The sequence below is a fragment of the Eulemur rufifrons genome, chromosome 29, assembly GCF_041146395.1.
Source record: "Eulemur rufifrons isolate Redbay chromosome 29, OSU_ERuf_1, whole genome shotgun sequence".
NCBI classification, from domain to species: Eukaryota; Metazoa; Chordata; class Mammalia; order Primates; family Lemuridae; genus Eulemur; species Eulemur rufifrons.
In genome coordinates this window covers 50557097-50583239 of record NC_091011.1, presented here as the reverse complement: position 1 = coordinate 50583239, position 26143 = coordinate 50557097, and the positions used below count along the sequence as shown (strand labels likewise).

At 33.2% G+C, this 26143-nt stretch overlaps 1 protein-coding gene across 7 annotated transcripts in view; it reads left to right on the top strand.

Annotated features, from left to right (window-relative positions):
* RUNDC3B (RUN domain containing 3B) overlaps positions 1–26143 on the top strand; it is a 116313-nt gene that overhangs the window by 5575 nt on the left and 84595 nt on the right. For all 7 annotated transcript variants that reach the window (XM_069462048.1, XM_069462051.1, XM_069462049.1 and 4 more), the window contains exon 2: positions 14447–14562. In XM_069462048.1, coding sequence (XP_069318149.1) covers positions 14447–14562 — 116 coding nt within the window. The remainder of the gene's footprint in view (positions 1–14446; positions 14563–26143) is intronic.

The window sequence follows — 26143 nt, the reverse complement described above, 5'->3', positions numbered from 1 at the left end:
AAATGAATGCATAACTGACAACTTTATCTTTTTCTCATAAAACTGTTGGGAATCTTAGTGTTAAGTCTGTAGCCAACATCTACAAGACATGTAGATCATGATAAATAACACATTTAGCCTTATTCCTAGCTCCACTATGCTCACACTTTTTTTTTTTTTTTTTGAGACAGGATCTTGCTCTCTTGCCTGGGATAGAGTGCATCATAGCTCACTGCAACATCACACTCCTGGGCTCAAGCAATCTTCCTGCCTTCACTTCCCAAGTAGCTGGGACTACAGGTGTGCACCACCATGTCCGGCTAGTTTCTGTATTTTTAGTAGAGATGACATCTAGCTCTTGCTCAGGCTGGTCTCCAACTCCTGACCTCAAGTGATCCTCCTGCCTCAGCCTCCCAGAGTGCTAGGATGACAGGTGTGAGCCATAGCTCTTGGCTGCCCCCACATTTTTAATATAAATTTTATTCACTTATAATTTCCTTAGGAAAAGCACACATCATGTAAGTGTATAGCTCCATGAATTTTTTGCAAGAGGACACAATGTTGTAACTAGAACCCAGATCAAGAAAAAGAACATTACTCAAATACCCAGAGACCTCCTCCTTGCTTTCTTCCCGTTGTTACCCCATTAAGGGTAACTACTCTCCTGATTTTCAAAATCATGGTTTATTTTTTCCTTTTTTAAATTTAAAATGAATGGAATAATACAGTCTGTACCCTTTTGTGTTTAGCTTATTTTGCTTAACATAATGTTTGTGAGATTTATCCTTTATGTTGCAGGTTGCTGTAGTTTATTCATTTTCATTGCTTTATCTTATTCCATTTAATGAATATACAATTTTTTCCATTTTACCACTGAAGGACACTTGAGGTGTTTCTACGTTTAGACTACTACTAATCGAATATTCATGAATATGTATTTTGGTGAATATATTATGTGTATTTCTGGCAGGTATATAGCTAGGAGTGGAATTGCTGAATCATATGGTATGTGTACTGACAACAGTTTTCCAAAGGAGATGTACCAACTTACGTATGTACCAGTGAGCAGTGTATGAAAATTCCATTTGTTCCACATCCTCTCTAATGCTTGAAATTTTCTCTTTCATTTTAGTCCTTCTGTTATGTTTGTTAGGGTGTCACATGGTGGTTTCAATTTGCATTTCTTTGATAATGATAATGAATGAAGTCAAGCACCTTTTCATAAGTCTATTGGCAATTTGGAGATATTCTTTTGTAAAATAACATTTCAAGTCACTTATCAACTTGGGTCTCTGACTTTTTGTTTGATGTGTAGTTCTTTGTACATTCTGTATGGGAATCTTTTGTTGAATATATGTAATGCAGATATCTTTCATTTGGTGGCCTTGTTTTTCACTCTGTAGTTTGTTTGATGAATAGAAATTTTTAATGTAAAGTAGTCCATAAACTTCCTTCATGGTTAATGCTCATTGTGAAATATTTAAGAGGTCAGCCTACTCCAAATTAATGAAAATATTCTCCTGTTTTCTTCTAAAACTTCGTGAGGTTTTTTTTTTTTGTTTATATCAATAATCCATTTGTAGTATATTTTTATTTATAGTGTGATGTATAGGGATCAAGATTATTTCCCTGAAAGAAAATTAGTTGACCTAGTATAATTTATTGGAAAGACCATGCTTTCCCCACTGCTCTCACGTGTCACATTTATCTTAAGTCAGTTAACTAAATCATTGGTGGGTTTGTTTCTGGACTCTCCCTTTTGTTCCAAGGATCCATTTGTCTATCCTTGAGCTAATATCATACAATTTAATAAATATATCTTGGTGTTTGACAATATAAGTTTTCTAGCCTTAAAGTTCAAGATTGTCTTGGCTGTTCTTGGCCTTTTGCAAGCAAAATTTTAGAAACAACTTGTCAATTTCCATTAAAAATTTTTTTCTGAGATTTTTACTAAGTTTGCACTGAATCTATAAGTCAATTTTGGAAAAACTTCCATCTTTACAATTTTAAGACTTATATGCAACCCATGAACCTAATATATTTCTTCATATGTTTAAATATTCTGGAATTTTCTCAAGAATGTTTTATAGTTTTGAATATATAGATATTTACCTCTTGTAGGCTCATTCTTGCATATATATATGTTCTTATTCAACAAATCATTAAAAACTTTTGATTTTCTTTTTCTTTTTTCTGATATATAGCATAAACTTGACCTTTTTAAGATATTGGTCTTATATCTAGCAGTCTTATTAGATTTACTTGTTAATTCTAACAGATTTTCTGCAGTTTTTTTCTTCATTTTATAAGTACACAGTAATGTCATCTGCTTTTTTTATTTCTTCCTTTTTCAATCTTTCTGCCTTTTCTTTCTCATCTTACTGCTGTGGCTAGGACCACTTACACAGTGTCACAAAAAACATTCAAAATTTTAACGATGAAGTAGGATGTTTGCAGTAGGTTTTTCTTAATTACCTTTTATTTCCAGATTGTTGAGAATGTTTATCATAAGTGGATGCTGAATATTGTATTATTAAATGCTTCTTCGATATCTGTCAAGATAAATGTGATTTCTCTCCCTTTTGTTGTTGTTGTTGTGTTTTTTTTTGTGAATTATATTGATCGACTTTTACATATTAAACCACTCTGGAATAAAAAACAGTTGTGATGTATTATCTTTTTTGGCATATCTTTGCATTCATTGAGTTAACATTTTATTTGAATTTTTTATATATTCATGGGAAAATTGGTCTGTAATTGTCCTTCTAGTGTCCTTGTCTGGTTTTGTCATTAAGGTTATCTGGTCTTATAAAACAAGTTGGGAAGTTTTTTTTTTTTCCTTTTCTGTTCTGTAGAAGGTTGTGTAAAATTGATATTATTTGTTTCTTAAATGTTTGGAAGAATTCACTAGGGAAGCAATCTGAACCGCAAATTGTCTTTGTGGGAAATCTTTTAGTGTCATTCAATTTATTTAATAGATACTGAACAATTCAGATTTCTAATTTTTTCTTGTATCAGTTTCAGTACATTTTTCAAGGAACATACCCATTTCATTTATATTATCATTTTTTGTTAAGGCTTTTCTCAATATCCTCTTGATATCTTATTATTATCTGAAAGATCTGTAGTGATTTTCTATTTTGCTTTTCTAATATTGGTAATCTCTATTTTCCCTGTTCTTTTTTTGCTAAGAGTTTATAAATTCTATTAATTTTTTCAAATAATCAACTTTTGGCTTTATTACTTTTCTCTGTCAATTCATGAATTATTTAAAATGTATTATTTAACTTTAAAACAGTTGAAGGTTTTTAAGATACCTTTTGTTTGTTGATTTCTAACTTAATTCCACTATGCGGAGAACATATTCTTAAACATTTCAAACTTTTGAAATTTTTTGATGTTTGTTTTATGATACAGTACATGGCTAATTTCAATATATATTTCATGTGCATTTGAAAAGAATGTATATTCTGTCATTGTTGATTTCATGTTCTATATATGTCAGTTAGTTCTAGTGTGTTAATTGTATTGTTCATATCTTTTGTATCCTTACTAGTTTTTTGTATGCTTAGTCTATCTGGTATTGAGAGAAATGAGTTAAAGTCTGTCTCTGTCAATGTAGATTTGTCTGTTTCTCCTTTTAGTTCTGTAATTTTTTGTGAATATTTTGTCTCTATTACTAGTTTTATGCAGATTTAGAATTGTGATTTCTTCCCAGTAGTTTGATTCCTTTGTCATCATGAATCGTTCCTCATTTTCTCTAATAATGCCACTGCCTTAAAGTCTATTTTGTCTGCTATTAATATAGTTGCAACAGCTTTTATTTATTTATTTATTTATTTTGAGACAAAGTCTTACTCTGTTGCCTGGGCTACAGTATGGTAGTGTCATCATAGTTCACTGTAACCTCGAACTCCCAGTCTCAAGCAATCTTCCTGCCTCAGCCTCCCCAGTAGCTGGGACTACAGGCATGTACCACCATCCCCAGTTAATTTTTATATGTTTTGTAGAGACAGGGTCTTGCTATGTTGTTTAGACTGGTCTCAAACTCTTGGCTTCAAGCAGTCCTCCTCCCTCAGCCTCCCAAAATGCTAGGGTTACAGGTGTGAGCCATCGCACTGGGCCAACAGCTTTCTTTTAGTTAGTGCTTGTATGTCGTCTCTTTTTCCATCTTTCACTTTCACTTTCACTCTTTCTGGCTCCTTATATTTAAAGTGTCTCTTGTAGGCAGGATAGAATTGAATTTTGCATTTTACTTGGTCTGATAATCCTAGTCTTTTATTGCGGGTAATTAGTCCATTTATATTTAATGTTGTTATTATATTTGGATTTATAGTTACTATCTTATTATTTGTTTTATGTTCACTGTTTTCCCTTCTTATACATTAGTATTTTTTATAGTTCCATTTATTCCACTATTCCAATTTTTAACTCTGTGAACTTGTCAGTCATACATTCTTTTTCTTTATATATGTGTGTGTGTGTGTGTGTGTGTGTGTGTGTATACTTGATTTCTATTCTTTTGGCAGTTACAGTCTAATGCAAACTGTAAGTTTATTATAGTCTAATGCAAACTCTAGCTTTTACTACTTCTCCAATAATAATAGAACCACTTATTCCCCCTTATAATAAAATGTACTTTTAAAATCTTTCTATATTTTAAATTCTTCAGGATTATTTTATTATGTTTTACACTAGATATTCAGGAAATATACATTTATATTTATCCACATATTTTTTCTTTCTATTTTCCTTCCATCAGTTTTAGAAAACTTTTGGCCATTGTCTTTTTACACTCCAATTACATTTATGTTAAACTTTACCAGGCCTCACTTGACTTATGTTCTTTTATGTGTTTTTTATTTTGTTTTCTCTGTATACTTCAGCTTGTATGTTTTCTATTGACTTCTTTTCTGGTTCATTAATCATGTCTTCTGCTTTGTCTGTTCTGCTATTTAATCTATTGAATGAGTTTTTAGTTTTAGGTAGTTTCAGAATTTTTACTTGATTCATTTTTTAACAGATTCCAATCCTCTGATTAAAAAATATATCTTTTAAAAATTTTTTTACTTTATTTTTCTTGTTTTGAGACAGAGTTTCACTCTGTCACCCAGACTGGAGTGTACTGGGGTGATCACAGCTTACTGCAACCTTGAACTCCTGGGCTCAGGTGATCCTCCCACTTCAGCCTCCCAAGTAGCTGGGACTACAGGTGAGCACCACTGTGCCTGGCTAATTTTTAAGATTTTTTTGTAGAGATGGGATCTCACTGTGTTGCTCAGGCTGGTCTCAAATTCCTGGCCTCAAGTGATCCTACCTCTTTGGCCTCCCAAAATGCTGAGGTTACAGGTGTGAGCCACCATGCCTGGCCAAAACCTATATATTTTTATCTGTTGTGTCCTTCATTTCCTCTGTTGTCTTGAATATATTAATCATATTTATTTTAAAGGTTTTAATTGTTTTAGAACTTTTGAATCGTCTTTACATCTGCTTTTATGATCTATTTCTTTCCTCTCTTTTCTTTTTTTGTCATGTCTAGATAATTTTTAAATAGAATACCACATAATATTTATTAAAGTTTTCTTTACCATTTTTGATGTTCTTTCAGTGCCATTACGCTTAACCACTAGGCAATCTCGTGATGTGTTGGAATGTTCATAAGAATATGACGTATAGTAGAAAGACACCACAGTGGAGTAAACAGATGGAATGTACCACTCTATTTTAGAGGAACATGGCCAAGAGCATACTAGTGCCCATGGCCAATGAGGTTAATGCTCACTTTCCTTTACTAGTATTAATCTTTCTCCAGAAGATAGAGTGGTGGCTAATCACTTCCATCCAGTCAGGGACTGGGCTGAATCCAGGCTGGGTTTCAACCCTGATTAGTCTTGGGCATCCTGTAGTTTGCCCCTGGACCTTTAGGGTTTTCAGCTTAGATTTGGTATCTTTTCTAGCATCCTTCCTCCAGCAGGTCCTAAAGTATTGTTTTGTCTCTGGAACTACCAGATACATAGCTCTGTTTTTCAGAGACTTTAGTATAGGATTTTAGTCTCCTGTACTACACAGTCCCAGATGAAAGGAAAGTGTTTGAGACCTTCCCAAGTCTCCTTCAGAAGCTTTTCTGTATTTTGCTGACCCCACCAGCAGCCTTCTGTGGGTGCCAGACATTGCCAGCACCTAGAATTGATAGACACTCCTGCTTAAAAGCAGCTGTAGAAGTGATCTACTTTTATGAGGTTACCCCTTCTCGGGTATCTTAGCCTCTCCAGTTCTTATTATGTCAGCAATTCTCTGCAGCTTTCAAACAAATGATTTCTGTAACTCCCCCCACCCCCGCTCCAGTTTTTTTAGTTGTACTCTGTGGGAGTGATGCTCTATCACTATTTACTCCATCCTCCTAGGAAGGCTGTTCTCACATTTTTCATCTTCCTTTCCAGTTTTAATTTATGCTAATCAAATGATTGTATTTTATATCCCCTCCTAAGCAATCTCAGGTCTTTTGTGGAATAGGTTATTTAAATAAATATGGAACTCATTATGCTGTAATCTAATTATCTTTTGTCTTCTACTAGAATGTAAATTTCTCAAGTGCAGGAATCATAGTTTATTCAGCATCTAGTACATAGTAGACATGCTTATCAAATGAGATAATTCTCTCTAGTGAAGAATAATAACTGGATGTTTCTAAACTAAGGTTGAAAGTTGAATTAAAGAACCATCTTCACTAATTTTTAAAAATCTACCCTAGTGCATGAGAAGCTTCAGCAGTAGAATTTGCTTTCCTTTAAATGGAGCTATTCTAATTTAATGTGGAAATGGAAAAATAAAAATTCATCTCTTCCAGTGTTTGAATAAAAAAAATAGAAGGGTGAAGGTTAAATGACATTAATATTTTTTGATACTTATTTTCCCAAAGTAATCTTTAATTTTTCGCTTAAAAAAATATTTCACAAAAATAGTTTTAAAACTTCCAAAATGCATACTGTTTTGAGAATATTTTGTAAAAGATAGAAAATTTATATAATGCACAAATTTTGTTTTTAGCTAAGTAAAATGATTTATTGTCCATTTTCTCCAGGGATAGTGATTGTCCTTAAAAGAATACAGGAAAACAATATTCCCCCAAGATTCAAATTTAACATTTGATTTTGAGATTTTTAAATCTTAGTATTTGTAATTATAAAACCAAATCTGTTATATTCCAGATCTAGTCTCAAAATTAATATTAAAAATAATTTAACATTTCAATAAATTAAAAACCATAAAACATCTATGTCTAACATCAGAAGAAAATGTATTTATTTAATTTATAACATACATAGAGAATCTGCTTTTTGTAGGAAAAATATTATATTGAGCCTTTGTAACTAATAAGGGAAATTCTACTTATATTAATAATTTTTATTTAAATCATATTTATGTTATAGTTAAGGCTATATGGGCAGAATTCAAGCCCAAATATCCGTGGTTTTAAAACTTTTGTTTTTCCTTTTATACTATGCTGCCTTGAATATTTATCAGACAAGTCAGCTGAATCTAGTTTCTGTGTGGGAAAGGTTTGCATTAGAGCCAGAGAACCAGAAACTGGGAACCTTCAGTTTTTTAGCATTTCTAGTGTTGATAAACTATAATTGCTATAGATTATGCTTTTTAAAAAAAATATCAGTTTACATGCAGAAACTTAGAATTCCTGTGTCTTTTTTCAATGCTTAGATGTCATTAAGTATAATGATGGTGCTCTGAAAAGAAAGAGGATATGTGCTAACATCTAATAGTTTTTGTATAAGCCAACACTGTGTTAAATGTTTTGTGTATGCTGTTTCCTTTCTTTATAATAATTAGGTAATTGGCCATTGAGGAAACTGAAATTCAAGGAGGTTAAGTGTCTTGACAGGGACTGAATAATAGTAGAACCAGCTGTGAATCCAAGGGCTTTCTGATTTCAAAGCCCCTGTTCTTTAATTTGAATATATCTAGTTTTACTAGATAGTTTACTTATGTTAAAATAGTCTACTTGAATATTTTCATTTGCTATTGGATAAAGAATGATTGGATTCCCAAGGGATATGTGATCCAAATGTATAGTTAAAGTATTCTTTATTAAAGTGATTTTAATTGGGAGTTCTTTTGTATGAGATCTCAAACTCGTTAATTTAAGATGGGAAGTTTTCTTGGTTTGACAGTTTTCTAATTTTTAGATGAATTTTTAAAAAGTTTTGCCTTTTTCTTGAAGTTTTTTTAAGGTTGTCCTACTAATGTTATTTTTCATGTTGGGCAATCTGCTGTCATCAGTCTGCTTATATAGCAATACAAGATGTTAATAATGTGGCATCTCATTCTTAAGGTGTCCAGGTAAACAATTCTCTTTTAAACGAAATTTTGACCAGTGGGGAAAATATTTTACAATTTACTTCTCTCTCTCTGTCTTTACTTTTAAGTTAATTTTTACATTGGGTAAAATTAAAAAAAAAAACAATATAAGAGACAGACTTTTGTGTTTCAGGATACAAATTTCAGGGAAGACAGTTGGGACTTCCCCCCCCCCCCCCCCCCCCCCAGAATAAAAGTTTATTTACAAAATCAGGAAACTGGTTGGTTTTGTCCTGTGGACAGTAGTCTATAGATCTTTGCAAAAAGGATATAGGAAAGCATTTTATCTCATTATAAAATATTTTAAATAGGTTAAAATTATAGAAAAAATATAAAGAGGAAAGTACACATTTTATTGGGAATTAGTCACTTGCAAAATACTTGAAAAAAGAAGGCAAATTGCTGATTCTAAAAAGATTTTTTGAGTTTCTAGTGTATGATGTAAGAAAGGAAGTAACCTTACAGTGAACTGATTATCTCTGGGTAGTGTGCTTATTACCACCTATAGTCACTGCTTTACATTATATTTGGTGTGGATTGTGTCATATCTGTTGCCAGCCATCTCCTTATTGATTACTGATGTTGAGTGTTATTTTAATGGCAGAGGATAGTTATCTCTTTGGTAAAGGCTATTAGTAGCAATGGCATATTATAAAGAATCTTGTAAATTTGGTGTGAAATAGTGGAAAGAACTCTGTCTCATATTTTGAGTACTTATGTTCTATTAAAAATATCACTCTTATTAATGATATTCTGAACCCTTTTTAGTTTTGAAATGTGATGATTCTAGATGCTTTTATGTACTTTAGTTATCTTCAGATACAATTCTATGTAAAGGGATATAACAGTACAGATAAGACAGTCTGTAATCTATTTTGTTAGAATATCAATTTTTTTCTGAAGCATATTTGATAAATGGCCAAGATAATATATGATTATTGTAACGGGATGAGGATATATATATATTTTTTACTCTGTCTCCCTTTGTATATGCATATTGTGTATGCACACATATATTACTAATGCAGGACCTTAAATAGTGAAGGTGAATTTCTACTATTTAAATAGTTTATTTTCAATAAAAACTATAGGAAAATTCTTCTAAATTTATTTTTTCTCATATTTTTTGATTTTTAATTATTCTTAATTGTAATAATGGTACAGATCTGTGAACTGTGGAAAGAATGAATTTAATACCTTTTAAACCTACTTTTGGTAACCATCTCATTTCTCTTGGTATGGTGTCAAAGGGAGAAAGGTAGTTCATGCTTTCCTAGATTTGAAGGTTTTAGTCACAGTCATTCTTATTTTCAAGCTGACAGAGTTTTCCTTTGGACAGTGAAGGTAGGAAAGAGAATCTTTTTAAACAGACATTTCAAAAACTTTATTATGTCTCTTTTATGTAAATTTTTGATTTTTTTATTCTTATGTAAAAGCTGTTACTTAGACTTTAGTTGGTATTTTTAGACATTCATCAAATTGTCATTTCATTATTTAAAAATCACTCCTTTTCAGGAAATGGATGACTAATATTAATGTCATCATTATCAGAAAATAGCTCAGCATCTGTGTGATATTTTTTAGATGTATTGAAATTCGTTTTACAGGTTTGGTTTTTATAGCACATCTCAGTTAGTTACTGTGTTGTGGAGGAAAGATTCTCCTTATTCTAGCATAATGGAGCTAGCATCATGATTTTAGAGAAGTGTTGAATGGGAAGTGTTAGTTAGCTGAAAGTAAAAGATGGACTCTCAGGAACTGATTTGCCTTCTGAAATTTTGGTTTGTGTTGGCAGGCAGAGAGCACGATATGAATGATGAAGCAAAGCTGGGGAACATTATTTTTATTTACTATTGATCTTGATATAATAGAAATTATTTAAATTATTTAAAATACTTTCTCACCCTTAAATATCCATGCTTCAAAATAATAGAAATTGTGTCTAATGATAGGCTTTGGGATAGTTGGATTTTGCTTTTGTTTTGGTTTTTAGTCATGTTGCATTAAAAGTAATTTAGTGTTCTGAGATTCACCATCTTAGGTTTTTATCCTGCAGATAGTATCTTTTGTATGAATATAATCTACTGGTAACATGAGGAAAAAATTTGTGTATTTTGTTGACTACTGATAGAATTATATATGTCTCCTGATGCTACAAAAATATATATGTTAATAGCCATGGCTTTTTCTTCCAGTTACATCTTATAATGTAGATAATTTGTTAGGTAATTATGTATTATTTCTGTAGAATAATAGTGACTAAAACCTTATCGGACTGTTAAAGGTGGAAATTGAATTCTAACCTGGCTTTTTTTTTTTTTTTTATGAAATAGCACTTTGTTATTTTTGTTTTTAAATATAATTTTCAGTTTATTTCATGGATGTGCATTACTATCTTAGATGACATAACTTTTTAAAGCAGTAGGTTATTTCTATCTTGAGGAATGTGATTGCAGAGTTAGCTTTCTTATTCCATTCTGCTGAATAAAGATTAGAGAAAACATTCAGAAATTTCCTTCTGTTCGGGTCAAAGATGGAGGTGGAGATTATGTGGTTTTTATTTATTCATTTTAGGAACACTTCCCATTTCATTCTACTACTGACTAAGAACATTGTACTCATTTATTCTTATTAAGTTTGCTGAAGATTAGCAGCATTTTTTTTCATGTATTGTCAATGAAATGGACATATGTGACAAAAGTTTTCAAATCCCTTTTAAATCTGGTTTCTCTTCATCCTCTTTTTGTTTCTATTCAATTACCCATGCATTACATCTAATATTTATTTAATTTGACTATCCTTTAGGTACAAGATAACAACTTTATCAGTGTTCCCTCCTAGATGTTCTTTTTTTCCTATTATTGCATAGTAGCTTCCTCCATTGAGCTCCAGTTGCTATTGTAGATAATACTATGTAGTTGAACATTCATCTATTTCAGCCTTTCTCAGAGTTATTCATCTGAACCAAAGAAAATTAAAAATTATTTGAGTGACTAATTTTTTAATTCTTCCAAAGATATATAAGCGTATGTAATTAGTACCATTCTAGTTGCATAGGAGAGTTATTTCATTACCTACCAAGGATGCCTTAGGGTAGTGATTCTCAAAGTGTGCTCCTGAACCTGGACCCTTTGTCACAAGGGTCAAAATTAGTTTCTTAACAGTTCCAAAACATTATTTGCCTTTTTTATTCCCATTCTCTAACGAGTGTATGGTGGAGTTTTCCAGAAGCTACATAATGTGTAATATTAGAATAGACTGAATGCAGAAGCAGATATGAGAATCTAATTATCTTCTCTAAATACAACATTAAAGATATTTACAAACATGTAAACAATTCTACTCTTTCTAAGTTTTTGTTTCATAAAATATTGTTTTCATAAAATATATCATTCAACATGTGATGGATTTATTTATAATTAATTAACAAATACAGACAGTCCTTACTTTGTGTGGTTCCAGAATCTCACAGTTTTGTTAAATGACATCAGTCCTACAACACAGGTCCAGTTTGAATTACCACCATATACTAGCTGTGAGTAATTGCATGAAATACATATTCTGATTCTAGCTCTTCGGTTCACAAATCACTACATAAATAAAACATTCACATCATGATCAGTGACCAATCATATCACTTCTTTCAAAGTCTGTCTAGGATTGATCACTATGCACCTGTTACTCAGTTCATGTACAGAAAGCAAAGCCTGTAATTCTGTTGCCTTCTTATCTCCTGGTGATAAACTCATGTGACGTATCATGAAAATGGATAATCAAAAGAGTAAATTGGCTGACTTTCAAAGATGAAAGTACAGAAAAGAAACAGAATGATAATGCTTGAAGTGAAATTTGAATCGAACATAAATGGAGTTGTAGAAGAAATAGTTGATCATGGGGATGTTGCCATTTCTGCTCCTTAGGAGAATCTAAATATGCAGCCAGAGGAACTCAGGGAAGTGAGCTTAGTGATAGAAATAAGGAAAGTGGTTGTGACAGAAAGGATGAAGATATCCCAGAGGAAGACAACACACTTCACATTAAAGTGCTTCTCAGAGGTGTTTCGCAGCATTGAAAGTGTAAAGGCTGAAGTGTTGGGAGCCGATTCAAACTTAGAAAAGAATTTGACAATTTGCCAAAGCATAGAAAAGATGCTCGCTTCATATCTTAAGTAACACAACGAGAAGAATAAGGAAAGCACTATTCAGACTGCTCTTGATAAGTTTTTTACAAAGAAGTAAAACTCTTTAATTCCCAATGTTCCTAATGGTTTAGATTATAGTGTGCTAAATAAATCTCTTTTACCGTTTTTTCGTTTCCCTCTAGATTATAGCTGGCTGTAAGAGAGTTTTAAATGTTTTCACAAAGATTTGTAAAGGTCACAGGACAGTTGTAAATTCTTTTCATTCAGTATAAAGATCATTTTGCATGATTTCAGCTTGCACGGTCATTTTTATGGTCCTGCACCACTTTACTAAGTGTGGACTGCCTGTATTTTAAAATTTCTTAGTTTAATTTCTAATATGATAAAAAATAGGTATAACCTATATAAACATATCTCTGTATGTTTCCTTTTAAACCTGTCTCTTCTATTTTCTGTTCTGATTAAATAGCATAACCATCAAGCCTAAAACCTAGGAAATAGTTTGTACTCTTTTATCTCCTTCATAGTTATCTTTTCTAATTATTTAACAGCTGTTATAGTTATCCCCTTCTCTTCATTCCCCACTGTCTCAGGCACTCATACATCATCCTTCATAGGACATGGCTATAATGAGATAGCATGAGGGAGTTGTTTGAGTTGGCAGAACTGTTCTGAATCCTGATTTCGACGGTGGTTATATGAATTTATACATGTTAAAAATCACAAACTATTTCTTTTGGTCTTGGCATCATGTGGCATTTAAACATTTTTTTGCCATTGTTTCAAAATAGAGCTTGCAAATAAATCAGCAAGCACTTACTGAGTACAATGTTCAAGGTATTTTCCTAGGTGCTGAGGAAGACACAAGTATACAGAAGGCATGTTTCTGCCCTGAAGGAATTTATATTCTAATAAGATTGAGATAGAAAACACAATAAGATTAATTGTAATTATCTTTTAATGTAAAAAAAATGCTAAATTGTGCTTAGGAATGTGCAGGTGGATAATTCTTCATTAAAGAGATGGCATTTGAGCTGAGATTTGGAAAACACATTGATTTTTGGTAGTTAAAAATAGAGACAAAGGACATTCTGATAAGAAGGAAAAATATAGCACACTGTGCAGATTTGTAAGTTTTCCTATTTGTATGTCATAAAAACTTTGGATCTATACTTTGTGAATGCTCACATACTATTTTATTCTATTTTGTGCTCAAAAACTTTTAAAAGCATTTTAGTCTGAAGCTCAAATTTCTTATAAGTAGTAGTACTATGCTTCTTGAGTATTTTGGAGTTAATCATTTAGTTAGGTCATATTTTGATTCTGATTTTAATGGCTATGAGGACGGTGAGCTATTCCTAAGCCTCAGTTTGGTCTATAGATACTATCTTAGTCCTTTCAGGCTGCTTTAACAAAATATTTTAGACTTGATAATTAATAAAAAAGAGAAATTTATTGTTCATAAAGAAGTTAGAAAGTTCTGGAAGTTAGAAAGTCCAAGATCAAAGCACTCTCAGATTTGGTGTCTGGTGAGGCCTCATTCCTCATAGATAGTGCCTTCTGTGTGTCCTTACAGGGTAGAAGAGGTAAACAAGCTCCCTAGGCCTCTTTTATAAGAGCACTAATCCCATTCATGAGAGTTCTTCCCTCATGATCACCTCCCAGAGGCTCCACCCCTTTATATTATTGCATTGGGGATTAGGTATCAACATTGAATTTTGGGTGGACACAAACATTCAGACCATAGGAAATAGTAAATATGTAAGTGAAAAGTCTGATTTTTCTATAAAATTTTCTATTTACAAAGTAAATTTGAATAAATGGAGTTTTCAGAAGATACAGTCTTATAAAACGTTTTTACAATTCTTCCCAAAATTACCTTTCTCCCATTTTTTCATCCTTAGGTGAATGAATCAACTCTGCCTAAAAGCAACAATAATCTTTTCTTCATAGGTTTTCTGTGAAGACCCTGATTGATCGGTCTTGCTTTGAGACAATTGATGATTCTTCTCCTGGATTTAACAATTTTGCAGCTATTTTGGAACAGATTCTAAGCCACCGGCTAAAAGGTAAAAGCACAAATGTATTACTTATTCCCCCAACAGCTCTCTTTATAACAAGCTTGAAATTTTAGAAATCATACAGTCAGATGTGACTTAGATGGCAGCCATGCTATATCTTGGGGAACATAAAACCGATTTCAGAATGCCTAGTCTTTTGGTCTGTGTTCTTAGAAAAGAATCTCTGTTCTCAGATTTATACATATTTCTGGGATGCATTAAAAATGTCAAGTGTACTAATTGCCACATACAAGGAGCAAAGTCACTTTCCTTAAGTAATTAAAAGAAAAACTTAAATTAAAAGTTAGCCCATCCCAAAAATTACTAGACAGTATTTTAATCAGTTTACAAAGAAGCATTCCAGGTGTTAAATTTGTTTGCTGATCGTCTACTTTCTTAAACTTAGGAATCTTTGAAAATTTTTTAGCAGTAAGTAAAAAAGAAGTTAAAAAAGCAGTGCATAAAAGAGATGCTTAACTTTGGTTTTTCTAAATAAGTTTTTTTACATTAGAAATACAAATCTCTTAAAATTTAAGGGGTAATATGGAAGATATATTCTCTCTGAATTAAAAAAAATTTTATATTAAAATATATATATCTGTAAAATATAGTTGATAAAAATCAAGGATTATTTTTAGTATAAATGTTGGTAACAAATAGGAACTTTATCACATTAATTTCATTATCTAGGTTTACTAAAAGAGAATTGGTCAGATGTTTTTATTTAACATTTTAACATCTTTACAATCTTAATGATATAGTTTTAAATCAGTAATAGTAATCTAATTTGGTAATATAACTTACCAAACAGAATTTTAAGTATAATCTGAGGGTTAATTCTATTCTGTACTTTTTGATGCTGAAAGCATCCAGGTTTTGCTGTAAGTGTTTAAATCCATTGAGCAGTCTTGTGGGCCCAAAGCAAAGCATTGAACTTAATTACATGGGAGAAAAAAATCTGAATTCATTCAGCCCTTTGCAGTTTAACATGGGGTCCGTAAAATTACTGACACTTTTTTGGTTAAAATTTGGTTATTTTGCCTTTTAAAAGGGTTATTTTTTCCTTATTGTTGCCTTTTTGTATTTCCTAAATTTTCTGCTATTAATATATAACCTTTTATAAGAAAATACATTTTTTATAAAAGCAAAGAATATGGAAAGTATTTCATATTTTGTGATATTGTCAGGGTTACTGTACTGTGCAGTGATCATATTTTTAAATTTTATACATAAATTTATAAATAATACCTCACTAAAAATACATAGAATACAGTAGACCTTGAAGTACTTTAATGTTCACAAGCATTTTATCTTAAGATCTAATCCTATGACTTGACATACCATTTAGCATATGATTTTCTCATGGAATACATCAAAAACTATTAATAGAAAATAGGCCATGTTGAGATTTTCATGAGTGATTGGGCAGACTCACTACCATGTAAGTGGACCCCTTCTGCACACTAGTCTGCCATCTTCTGAGTTGTGCCTCAGCAAAATATAGATTATAAACCTTCAGAATTGCTTCTAAACAATCAAATCTATTAATGTTATTTCTGAAAAATACTGTAATGAAAATAGAATACCTAGTTGACTTATGGATAGTAATTCCACCTGTGTGACTAAGAGAGTAAGAAAGCTAATACAGTAAGATTTGTGTTAACTTTTTAAGCTGGGTAAGATCAGTTCAAAACATGTTTTAAAAAAAAAAGTTTCTGTAAATTGACTATTGTGGTCACTGTGATTGGTATATATAGACATGAATTATGAAATCTATAACTTTTGAGATGAGATTTTTAAAGACTCAAGTATCTGGAACTCTTGTATATTATTTCCCATTTTTTAGTATTTTACTATATAACAAATTGCTTTTACTTTGGGAATTATTGTGATAATATACTCTGTTTACTTCAGATTTAGTTATATGGCAACTAATTTTTCTAATATTTTCCTTTATAGAAGTACAAATTAAAAATAAATAATGAGTTTGTTTATGAGATTTACTTTTCTACAGCTACTGCCTATTTTTGAAGTAAAAGGGCATTTGGTTTAAACATTAAATTTTTCCAGAGAAAGATTAAATATCCTTCAGACACAATATAGGCTGTGTTGACAATACGTAAAGTGAAGAACTGTAACAGTTATCTATTTAATTCACTCTAAAAGTCCCATTGAAGAAAAGGAGGCTTTTTAAATGATATACATTAATCTTATTTGCAGTAATCCCTCAGTAAGGTGATCTTACTTTTTTGGAATATAGCTGAGAAGTAGGAATTAATCACAGAGTATTAGAATTGAAAGAGACCTTAGTTCAGGTTCTTCAGTGTAGTAATTTTTGAACTTTCATTTATTTATCTTAAAGCATAATATTTCTCTCCCCACATCACCCCTAATAAAAGCCACTGCAGAGCTGGATATATAAGTGGAACATTTTGTTGAAGCCAGGGGTGTGGAAGTCAGGCATTTTGCCTGCTCAGCAACAATTGCATGGACTCTGCTCTGAAACTCCACAGCACCACTTAAGGTAGTGTGAAGGATCACAGATCTTGAGAAACATTACTTTTTTTTTAGTCTCTCTCCTTCTGAAGCAATCCACTCAACAATTTTTCTAAGTGGTGGACAGACAATCTTTGTTTTAATACTTCTGATCTCTGGGAACTAAGTAGAGCAGTCTGTCACATTTTTGGATAGTTCAGGTTGTTAGAAAATTCTTAAGTACATGAAACCAACCTATCTTATTATGCTTTGATCTTTTTTCCTGCTATTTTTTTTTCAAATGTGAACCTAATAAAATATTAGAATATTACTATTATATAACCCCTTCTCTCAGTTTCCCCTTTTTATCTCTCTCAGATAAGACATCCCTAGTTTCTTCAATCTTCTGGAACCACCACAGTCTTGGTTATTCCCTGATGTGTTAATATTGTTCTGAAAATCTGGTTCTCAGGGCTGAGTAAAGTGTTTCAGATAGGCTAAACTCTGTATTAGTTAGAATTTAAGATTATGCTGACTTTTTGACTGCCCCATCACAATTTTGGCTCACATTGAAATTGAGGCTAAGTAATATCCAAAGGTTTTTGGTTGAATTTTTAGTTTTGGTTTTCTTAATTAGTTTGCCTGAGCTGAGGTTTGATAGAGATAAATGCAGTATTATTTCTTTCATTATCTACTTCAGAAATGGATGAGGTGACTATTAAAATGCAAATAAATGGAAAGATATCCCATGTTCATGGATTGGAAAAATTAATATTGTTTAAAATGTCCATACTGGGAGGGTGAGGCAAGAGGATCGCTCCAGGAGTTTTAGGTTATAGTGAGCTATGATCTCAGCACTGTACTCCAGCCTGGGCAACAACAGAGTAAGACCCTTTCTCAAAAAAAAAAAAAAAAAAAAAAAAAGTCCATGCTACCCCCTACCCAAAGTGATCTACACATTCAACGTAATCTCTGTCAAAATTCTAATGACATTTTTCATAGGGATAAAAAGATAATACTAAAATTTATATGAAACCACAAAAGATCCCAAATAGCCAAAGCAATTTTGAGCAAAAAGAACAAAGCTGGTGGCATCAAACTACTTGACTTGAAAGTATACTACAAAGCTATAGTAATCAAAACTGCATATTACTAGCATAAAAATAGACTCATAAACCAATGGAACCAAATAGAGAGCCCAGAAATAAATCTGTGAATTTATGGTCATCAATTTCCAGCAAAGCTGCCAAGAACACATAATAGGTAAAGAATGGCTTCTTTAATAAATAGTGTTGGGACAACTGGATATCCACATGTAGAAGAATGAAATTAGACCCTTATCTTACACCATATACAAAAATCAGCTCAAAATGGATTAAGGACTTAAATGTAAGACCTGAAACTAAATCTACTAGAAGAAAACATAGAAGAAGAGCTCTATGACATTGGTCTGGGATATGGTTTTTGGATGTGACACCAAAAGCACAAGCAACAACAGAAAAACAAATAAGTAGAATTACCTCAAACTAAAAAGCTACTGTATAGACAAGGAAACAATGAACAGAGTTAAAGGAATGGGAAAACTATTTGCAAACCATGTATCTGATAAGGGGTTAATATAAAAAATATGTAAGGAACTCACACAAATCAATGTTAAGAAAAAAAATGATCTGATTAAAAAATGGGCAAAGGACCTGAATAGACATTTTTCAAAAGAAGACATGCGAGTGGCCAACAGGCATATGAAAATGTGCTCAACATCACTAATAAGCAGAGAAATGCAAACTAAAACCATGAGATGTCACGTCACACCTATTAGAATGAGTACTATCAAAAAGACAAAAGATAGCAAGTGTTAGGACATGAAGAAAAGGGAACCCTTGCATACTGTTAGTGGAAATGTAAATTTAATATAGCCATTATGGAAAACTGTATAGAGGTTCCTCAAAAAAATTAAAAATAGAACTGCCATATAATCCAGCAACCTCACTACTACATATATATCCAAAGGAAATGAAATCAGTATCTCAGAGAGTGATCTGCACTCCCATGTTCATTGCAGCATTATTCACACTAGCCAAGGTATGGAATTAACCTAATTGTTCACCTACGGATAAGTGAATAAAGAAAATATGGTGTAAATACACAATGGAATAATATTCAGCCTTAACAAAGAAGGAAGTCCTGTCATTTGCAACAACCTGGATAAACTCAGAGGACGTTAGGTTAAGCAGAAATAAGCTAGACATAAAGATAAATAAACCTGATCTCACTTATATGTGGAATCTAAAAAAGTCAAACTCATGAAAGTAGACAGTGGAATGGTGGTTACCACGCACCGGAAGGAGGTAGTTGGGGAGATGTTAAAGGATACAAAATTTTGGTTAGATAGGAGGAATAAGTTCAGGAGATCTATTGTATAACACGGCGACTATAGTTAATAACAATATGTATATTTGAAAAATTTTAAGAGATTATATTTTAAGTGTTCTCACCACAAAAAAATAAGTATATGAGTGCTATGGTCTGAATGTGTCCATGTAAATTCATGTGTTGGAAGCTTAATATTCACGTGCAGCATTGTTGGGTGGTGGGGTCTTTTGGGAGGTTTTTAGGTCCTAAAAGGCTCCATCCTCACCAGTGGATTAATGCCCTTATAAAAGGGCTTAACAGAGGGAGTTTGTCCTTTTTTGCATTTCCACCTTCTGCTACATGCAAACGGCATTCCTCCCTTCTGGAGGATGCAGCATTCAAAGCACTACCTTGGAAGCAGAGACTGGACCCTTACCAGACACTGAACCTACCAGTGCCTTGATCTTGGACTTTCCAGGCTCCAGAACTGTGAGAAATAAACTTTGTTTGTTTTTTGCTTGTTTGTTCTGTTTTGTTTGAGATAGAGTCTTGCTCTATCACCCAGGCTAGAGTGCAGTGGCATTATCATAGCTCACTGCAACCTCGAACTCCTGGGTTCAAGCTATTCTCCTGTCTCAGCCTCCTGAGTAGCTGGGAGTACAGGCATGCGCCACCACACCCGGCTAATTTTTGTAATTTATGTGGAGACAGAGTCTTGCTCTTGCTTAGGCTGGTCTCAAACTCCTGGCCTCAAGTGATCCTCCCGCCTGTGCCTCCCAGTGTGCTTGGATTACAGGCGTGAACTACCATGCCCTGCCACAAAATAAATTTCTATTCTTTATGAATTACCCAATCTCAATTCTGTTACAGCAACATAAAACGGAGTAAAACAATGAGGTAATGCATAGGTTAATTAGCTCACTTTAGCCATTCCACAATGTATACATATTTTGAAATATGTACATGATAAACATATAGAATTTTTGTCAATTTAAAATTTTTTAAAAAGAATTTTAAAAAAGAAAGAAAAAATAAAATTCCAAGCTTATTTCAGAAAAAAAAAAAGGATAAAAGACTAGCTAGTGAAGCTAGAAAATACAGTTTACATTGGTAATATTAAGAAATCTTAAGAATTGGTTGGCTGTGGGCAGTAGAAAGTGAGGACTGGAGTGATGCAGAGATTCCAGCTTGGATGTGGCCATTACCCAGGGAAACTGAAAAGGAAGAACATGTTTGGGGAAAGGGAACATACTGAGGTTGGTTTTGAACATTGAGGAAAAGAAGAAAAAGAAAGAGTAAGAAAAGGAAAGAGAAAGGGAGAGAGGACAGAAAGAGAAGGAAAATAGCAAAAAGAAGAGAAGTTAGAGAAGGATGCACATTTCCCAAATCAGAGTTAGTTTTAGTCAAAATTAAGTTGGTAGTTTCAAAAACCCTAATTCTTTAATATCATACAGAGAGGAAAACCAGTTGCTTTGCTTTTAACTTATCAATTGTATTATTATTTATCACTATATTCCTTGACATCTTATTTATCCATCACTGAAGTACTTAAATTTCAGTTTACTCATTCAAAACTATAACATAACAGATCAACTATAAACGTGTTTATTCATTTATTTATTCAACTATATTTATTGAGTGCCTACTAATGCCAAGTCCTGTTGTGTCAGTGCTGGGCATACAGTAGTGAATAAAACCAAAATCCCTGCCCTCATAGCTTCTGTCATTCTATCAAATGTGGGGGTTTGGGGGAATGCAATTTAGGAGGACTTCTCCTTCTGGGAAGATGAAGGTGACATAACTTTTCCCTATTTCTCTCACTAAGCACAACCAAGAACTTTGGGCATTATGTGTAAAACAAACACAAGAAGAAACTGAAAGGTACAGAGTAGAAGAAAGACTGGCTAAGGACCTTGAGACCCTAGAAATGACACATTAGTGGATTCCCTGTATTTTCTTTTTTCCTCATATATTCCAGATTGTGTCTGGATAAGCCAAAAGCCTGCAAATGTCAATGGGCAGAAGAAAAGAAAAACTCCCAACAAGAACCTGTTCTTTCTAGCCAAAGGACCAGAATAAGAGCTGCTTACCAAGACAGAAAACTTTCAGACAGTCTCTGCTCTATGATAGCCAAACACCACAGAAAAACTATGGTACCACATACTCCAAAAGAGACTAAATAGGAAGCCTAGAATTCTGGCCCTCATGAGACTATAACAAAGTGTCTCAATACCATCCTTAGGGTGGTATCAGAGAAAGCCACACAGAGAGCTGGGACTTCTCTCCTGGCTTGTCATGAAATTATCTCTCTCTCTCTCTCTCTCTCCCAATCCCCCACCTTCCTACCATGTTCATAGATACCATATCGGGGGACCTGGGCTGCCATCTCCACCCAGCAGTAATGAGGTGCTACTTCCCTGCCATGTTGGGGTAGGGTCAGAAGAGCCCTATTAGAGGGTTACATCTTTCATTGTCACCAAGTAAGGAGGCCACCCCCAGTGCAGTGCTAGTGGAGACCATGTGGGAAGCCTGGACTGCCCCTTGGGTGTCAGTGGAAGCCAATTGGGACACTTTGGACTTCTTCCTCCACTTGGCAGTAATGAAATGGTGCTTCTCCACCCTACTTCCCCTGCTGGAGCAATTCATAGAAAGCCAGGTAAAATAGAAGCTGTAAGATCTGGAGTCTCATAGCAGAATATGAGCATGTCCGGGTTTCAATCAAAAATCTCTTGTCATACCAAGTATCAGGAAGATCTAAAATTGTACCAAAAAAAAAGGCAATCAATAGAAGTCAACACTGAGATGACAGAGGTGTTAGAATTACTCACAAAGATTATAAAGCATCCATGATAAAAATGCTTTGAGCAATTACAAAATACTAGAAACAAATGAAAAAAATGGAAAGCCACATCAAATAAAAGATATAAAGAACTACATGGAAATTTGGTGCTGAAAAAATACAAAATTGAAATAAATTTTGTTCATTGGATGGGCCCATCAGGAAAATGGATGTTATAAGGGAATGAATCAGTGAACTGGAAGACAGAACAATAGATATTTTATAATCTGAACATTAGAGAGATATTAGACTTAAAAACAATGAACAGAGCTTCAAGAACGTCTGGAACAATAACAAAAGATGACTCCTGTCATCAGAATTATTATTTTATTTATTTATTTTTGAGATAGAGTCTTGCTCTATTGCCCAGGCTAGAGTGAGTGCCATGGCGTCAGCCTAGCTCATAGCAACTTCAAACTCCTGGGCTTAAGCAATCCTTCTGCCTCAGCCTCCCGAGTAGCTGGGACTACAGGCATGCGCCACCATACCCGGGTAATTTTTTTTCTATATATTTTTAGTTGGCCAGATAATTTCTTTCTATTTTTAGTAGAGATGGGGTCTTGCTCTTGCTCAGACTGGTCTCGAACTCGTGACCTCAAGCAATCCACCCGCCTCGGCCTCCCAGAGTGCTAGGATTACAGGCGTGAGCCACCACGCCCAGGCTTATCAGAATTCTTGAAGGAGAGGAGAGAAAGAATGGGACTGAGAAAGTACTCAAAAAATAGTAGCTGAAAATTTCTCAAATTTAGCAAGGGATATAAACACACAGATTCAAGAAACTGAGTGGACCACAAAAACAGGACAAATCTGAAGAACTCCATGCCAAGAGACATCATAAGTAAACTTCAGAGAAATAAAGACAAAAAATATGGCAAGTAGCTAGAGAAAAATGATACCTTGCCTATAAGGAAAATATCATTTGATAACAGCACGTTTCTTATTAGAAACTATAGAGGCCAGGAAGAAATGGTACAGCTTATTTCAGGTACTGAAGGATAAGAATTGTCAACATAGAATACTATAATATATCCAGTGGAATTACTCTTCAATAATGAAGGGAAAATTAAGACCTCAACATGAAAAAAAGCTAAGGGTATTTGTTGGCAGCAGACTTACCTAAGATAATGGCTGAAGAACCTTCATTAAGTAGAAAGGAAATGATAAAAGAAAGACCTTTAGAATATCCAGAAGGAAGAAAGAATACAGTAAGCAAAAATATGGGTAAATACAATAAGATTTCTATTTTATGGTGTTCCATTTGTTCAATATGTTCTTAGTTTCTCTGTTTTCTTTTTTCTGTCCTCCTGTGGGTTATTTTGAACACTTTTTAGAATTCCATTTTTATTTATCTATATTGCTTTTGAGTGTATCTCTTTGTATAGATTTTTTTAGTGGTTGCTGTAGATATTACATTATATACACATAAAGTAATATCCACAGTCTACTGGTATCTTCATTTCCTAGTGTGAAGTTTAAAAACCTTACCTTTCTTTATGTCCCTTTACTTTCCCTATTTATAATATGATGATTATATACATATAATATATGATATAAAATGATTGTGTACATATGATTGTAAACATATGTTTAGGACTACATCGGTGTTTTAGTTTTTGTTTCCACCATCAAACATAATTTAGAAAACTCAAGAGAAGACAAGCCTATTGTTCCCGTAGCTATGCTATAGATATAGGTTGCTGATTTGTCCAGCACACAGTCTGGGGAGGGGCGTGGTACCTGAGGCAAAAAGAAAACTGCTGTGTCATTCTTTGGGTTCTGATTTAGCCAGTCTTCTCTTTTATCTCCACCTTCAGAATCTTCATATGTTTTATATATAATATCCAGAGTTTTTAGTTGTATTTAGCAGGAGGAAAGTGCATCTACTTCATTTTGTTCTGGATCCAGAAATCACCTTTAATTTTTTAATGTGGAGGATTACATCAGTAGTTTTTCTAATGTGAAATCATGCAAATATTCTTGGAATAAATTCAACTTGAGCCTCACATATTGTTTTAATATATTTTGCCAGATTTGGAATTTCGTTTGCTGACATTTTAGAACTTTTGGTCCTACGTTTATAAGTAAAATTTGTAATTTTTCTGTGTTGTACTTATTTTGATTTTTGTTATCAAGGTCATACTAGCTTCATAAAATAAATAGAAAGTGTTTTATCTTTTTTTATTCTTTGGAAGAATTTTGCATAAGCTTGGAATCTTCATCTATTGGGTAAAAGTTGCCAATAAAAACTCTCTGGGTCAAGTGATGTGTGTGTATGTGTGTGTGTGCATGCATGCTTTAACTACTAATTCACTGTCTTTAATGCTTATAGATCTGTTCAAGTTGTTGATTTCTTCTGTATTATTCTCTTTGTTTTTAGCATTTTTTTTTTTATTTCAGCATATTATGGGAGTACTAATGTTTAGGTTACATATATTGCCTTTGCCCCACCCAAGTCAGAGATTCAAGTGTGTCCATCCCCCAGATGGTATGCACCGTACCCATTAGGTTTGAATATATCCATCTCCTCCTCTCCCCTCCCACTTGCCTGACAGCCCATCAATGTTACTGCTATATGTGCACATAAGTGTTGATCAGTTAATACCAATTTAATGGTGAGTACATTGTGGTGCTTGTTTTTCCGTTCTTGTGATATGTAACTTAGAATTGGCTCCAGCTCTGTCTAGGATAACACAAGAGGTGCTAGATCACCATTATTTTTTGTGGCTGAGTAGAACTCCATGGTATACGTAGACCACATTTTATTAATTCACTCGTGTATTGATGGGCACTTGGGTTGTTTCTACATCTTTGCAATTGTGAATTGTGCTGCTTTTAAACATTCTAGTGCAGATGTCTTTTTTATGGGTAGATGCCCAGTAGTGGGTTTGCTGGATCAAATGGTAGTTCTACTTGTAGTTCTTTGAGGTATCTCCATATTACTTTCCACAGAGGTTGTACTAGTTCGTAGTCCCATCAGCAGTGTAGGAGTGTTCCCCTCTTTCTGTATCCATGCCAACATTTATTGTTTTGGGACTTTTTGATAAAAGCCATTCTCAGTGGAATTAAGTGATATCTCATTGTGGTTTTGATTTGCATTTCCCTGATGATTAGAAATGTTGAGCATTCTTTCATATGTTTGTTGGCCATTAGTCTCTCTTCTTTTGAAAAGTTTCTGTTCATGTCTTTTGCCCACTTTTTAATGGGGTTGTTTGATTTTTTTTCTTGCTGATTTTCCTTAGTTCTATATACATTCTAGTTATCAGCCCTTTACTAAGTGTGTAGCATGCAAATATTTCCTCCCATTCCTCTGTACTCTTCGATTCTGTATTCTCTTTATGGTTGTCAGTTTCTTCTATTCTATATTCTCTTAACTTTTAAATAGTTAGTTGTAATTTTTTCTTTAATGTGACACACTTAAAATAGATAAATTCAGCTGAATGATTTTTAAAAGTCAAGGTTCCCTAAAGAGATGTAAAGACTAAAACTTAAGGTGCATATCTATAGCTTTATGGCATTGATAAAACTAGGATTCTGTTTCTTAAAAATACTACTCCTTTTCTCGTCATTTACTAGCCATCTCTCTCCAAGGATATGCACGTTTAGTTTAGGCTGCTGTTAAAGAGTGAAACAAAAATTTCATCATTGAATACCTGGTATGATTTTCCACACAAATATCAGCTGATTGGAATCCTTCTGCATCTCTAACATTAGTTGTTAGTTCTTTTTGTGTGTTTTGTTTTACTTTTTTCCCCTTTTTTTGTTTTTAGTTCTTTGTTTTTATTTTAGTGGTTTTATTAGTTCTTTTTCTTTTTTTTTTTCTTGAGCAGTATTGCCAGAGATTTGTCAGTTTTGTTAGTCTTTTGTGTAACTAACTTATAGCTTTGTTGGTCATTTATGTATGCTGATGGCATTATTGTTTCCTTA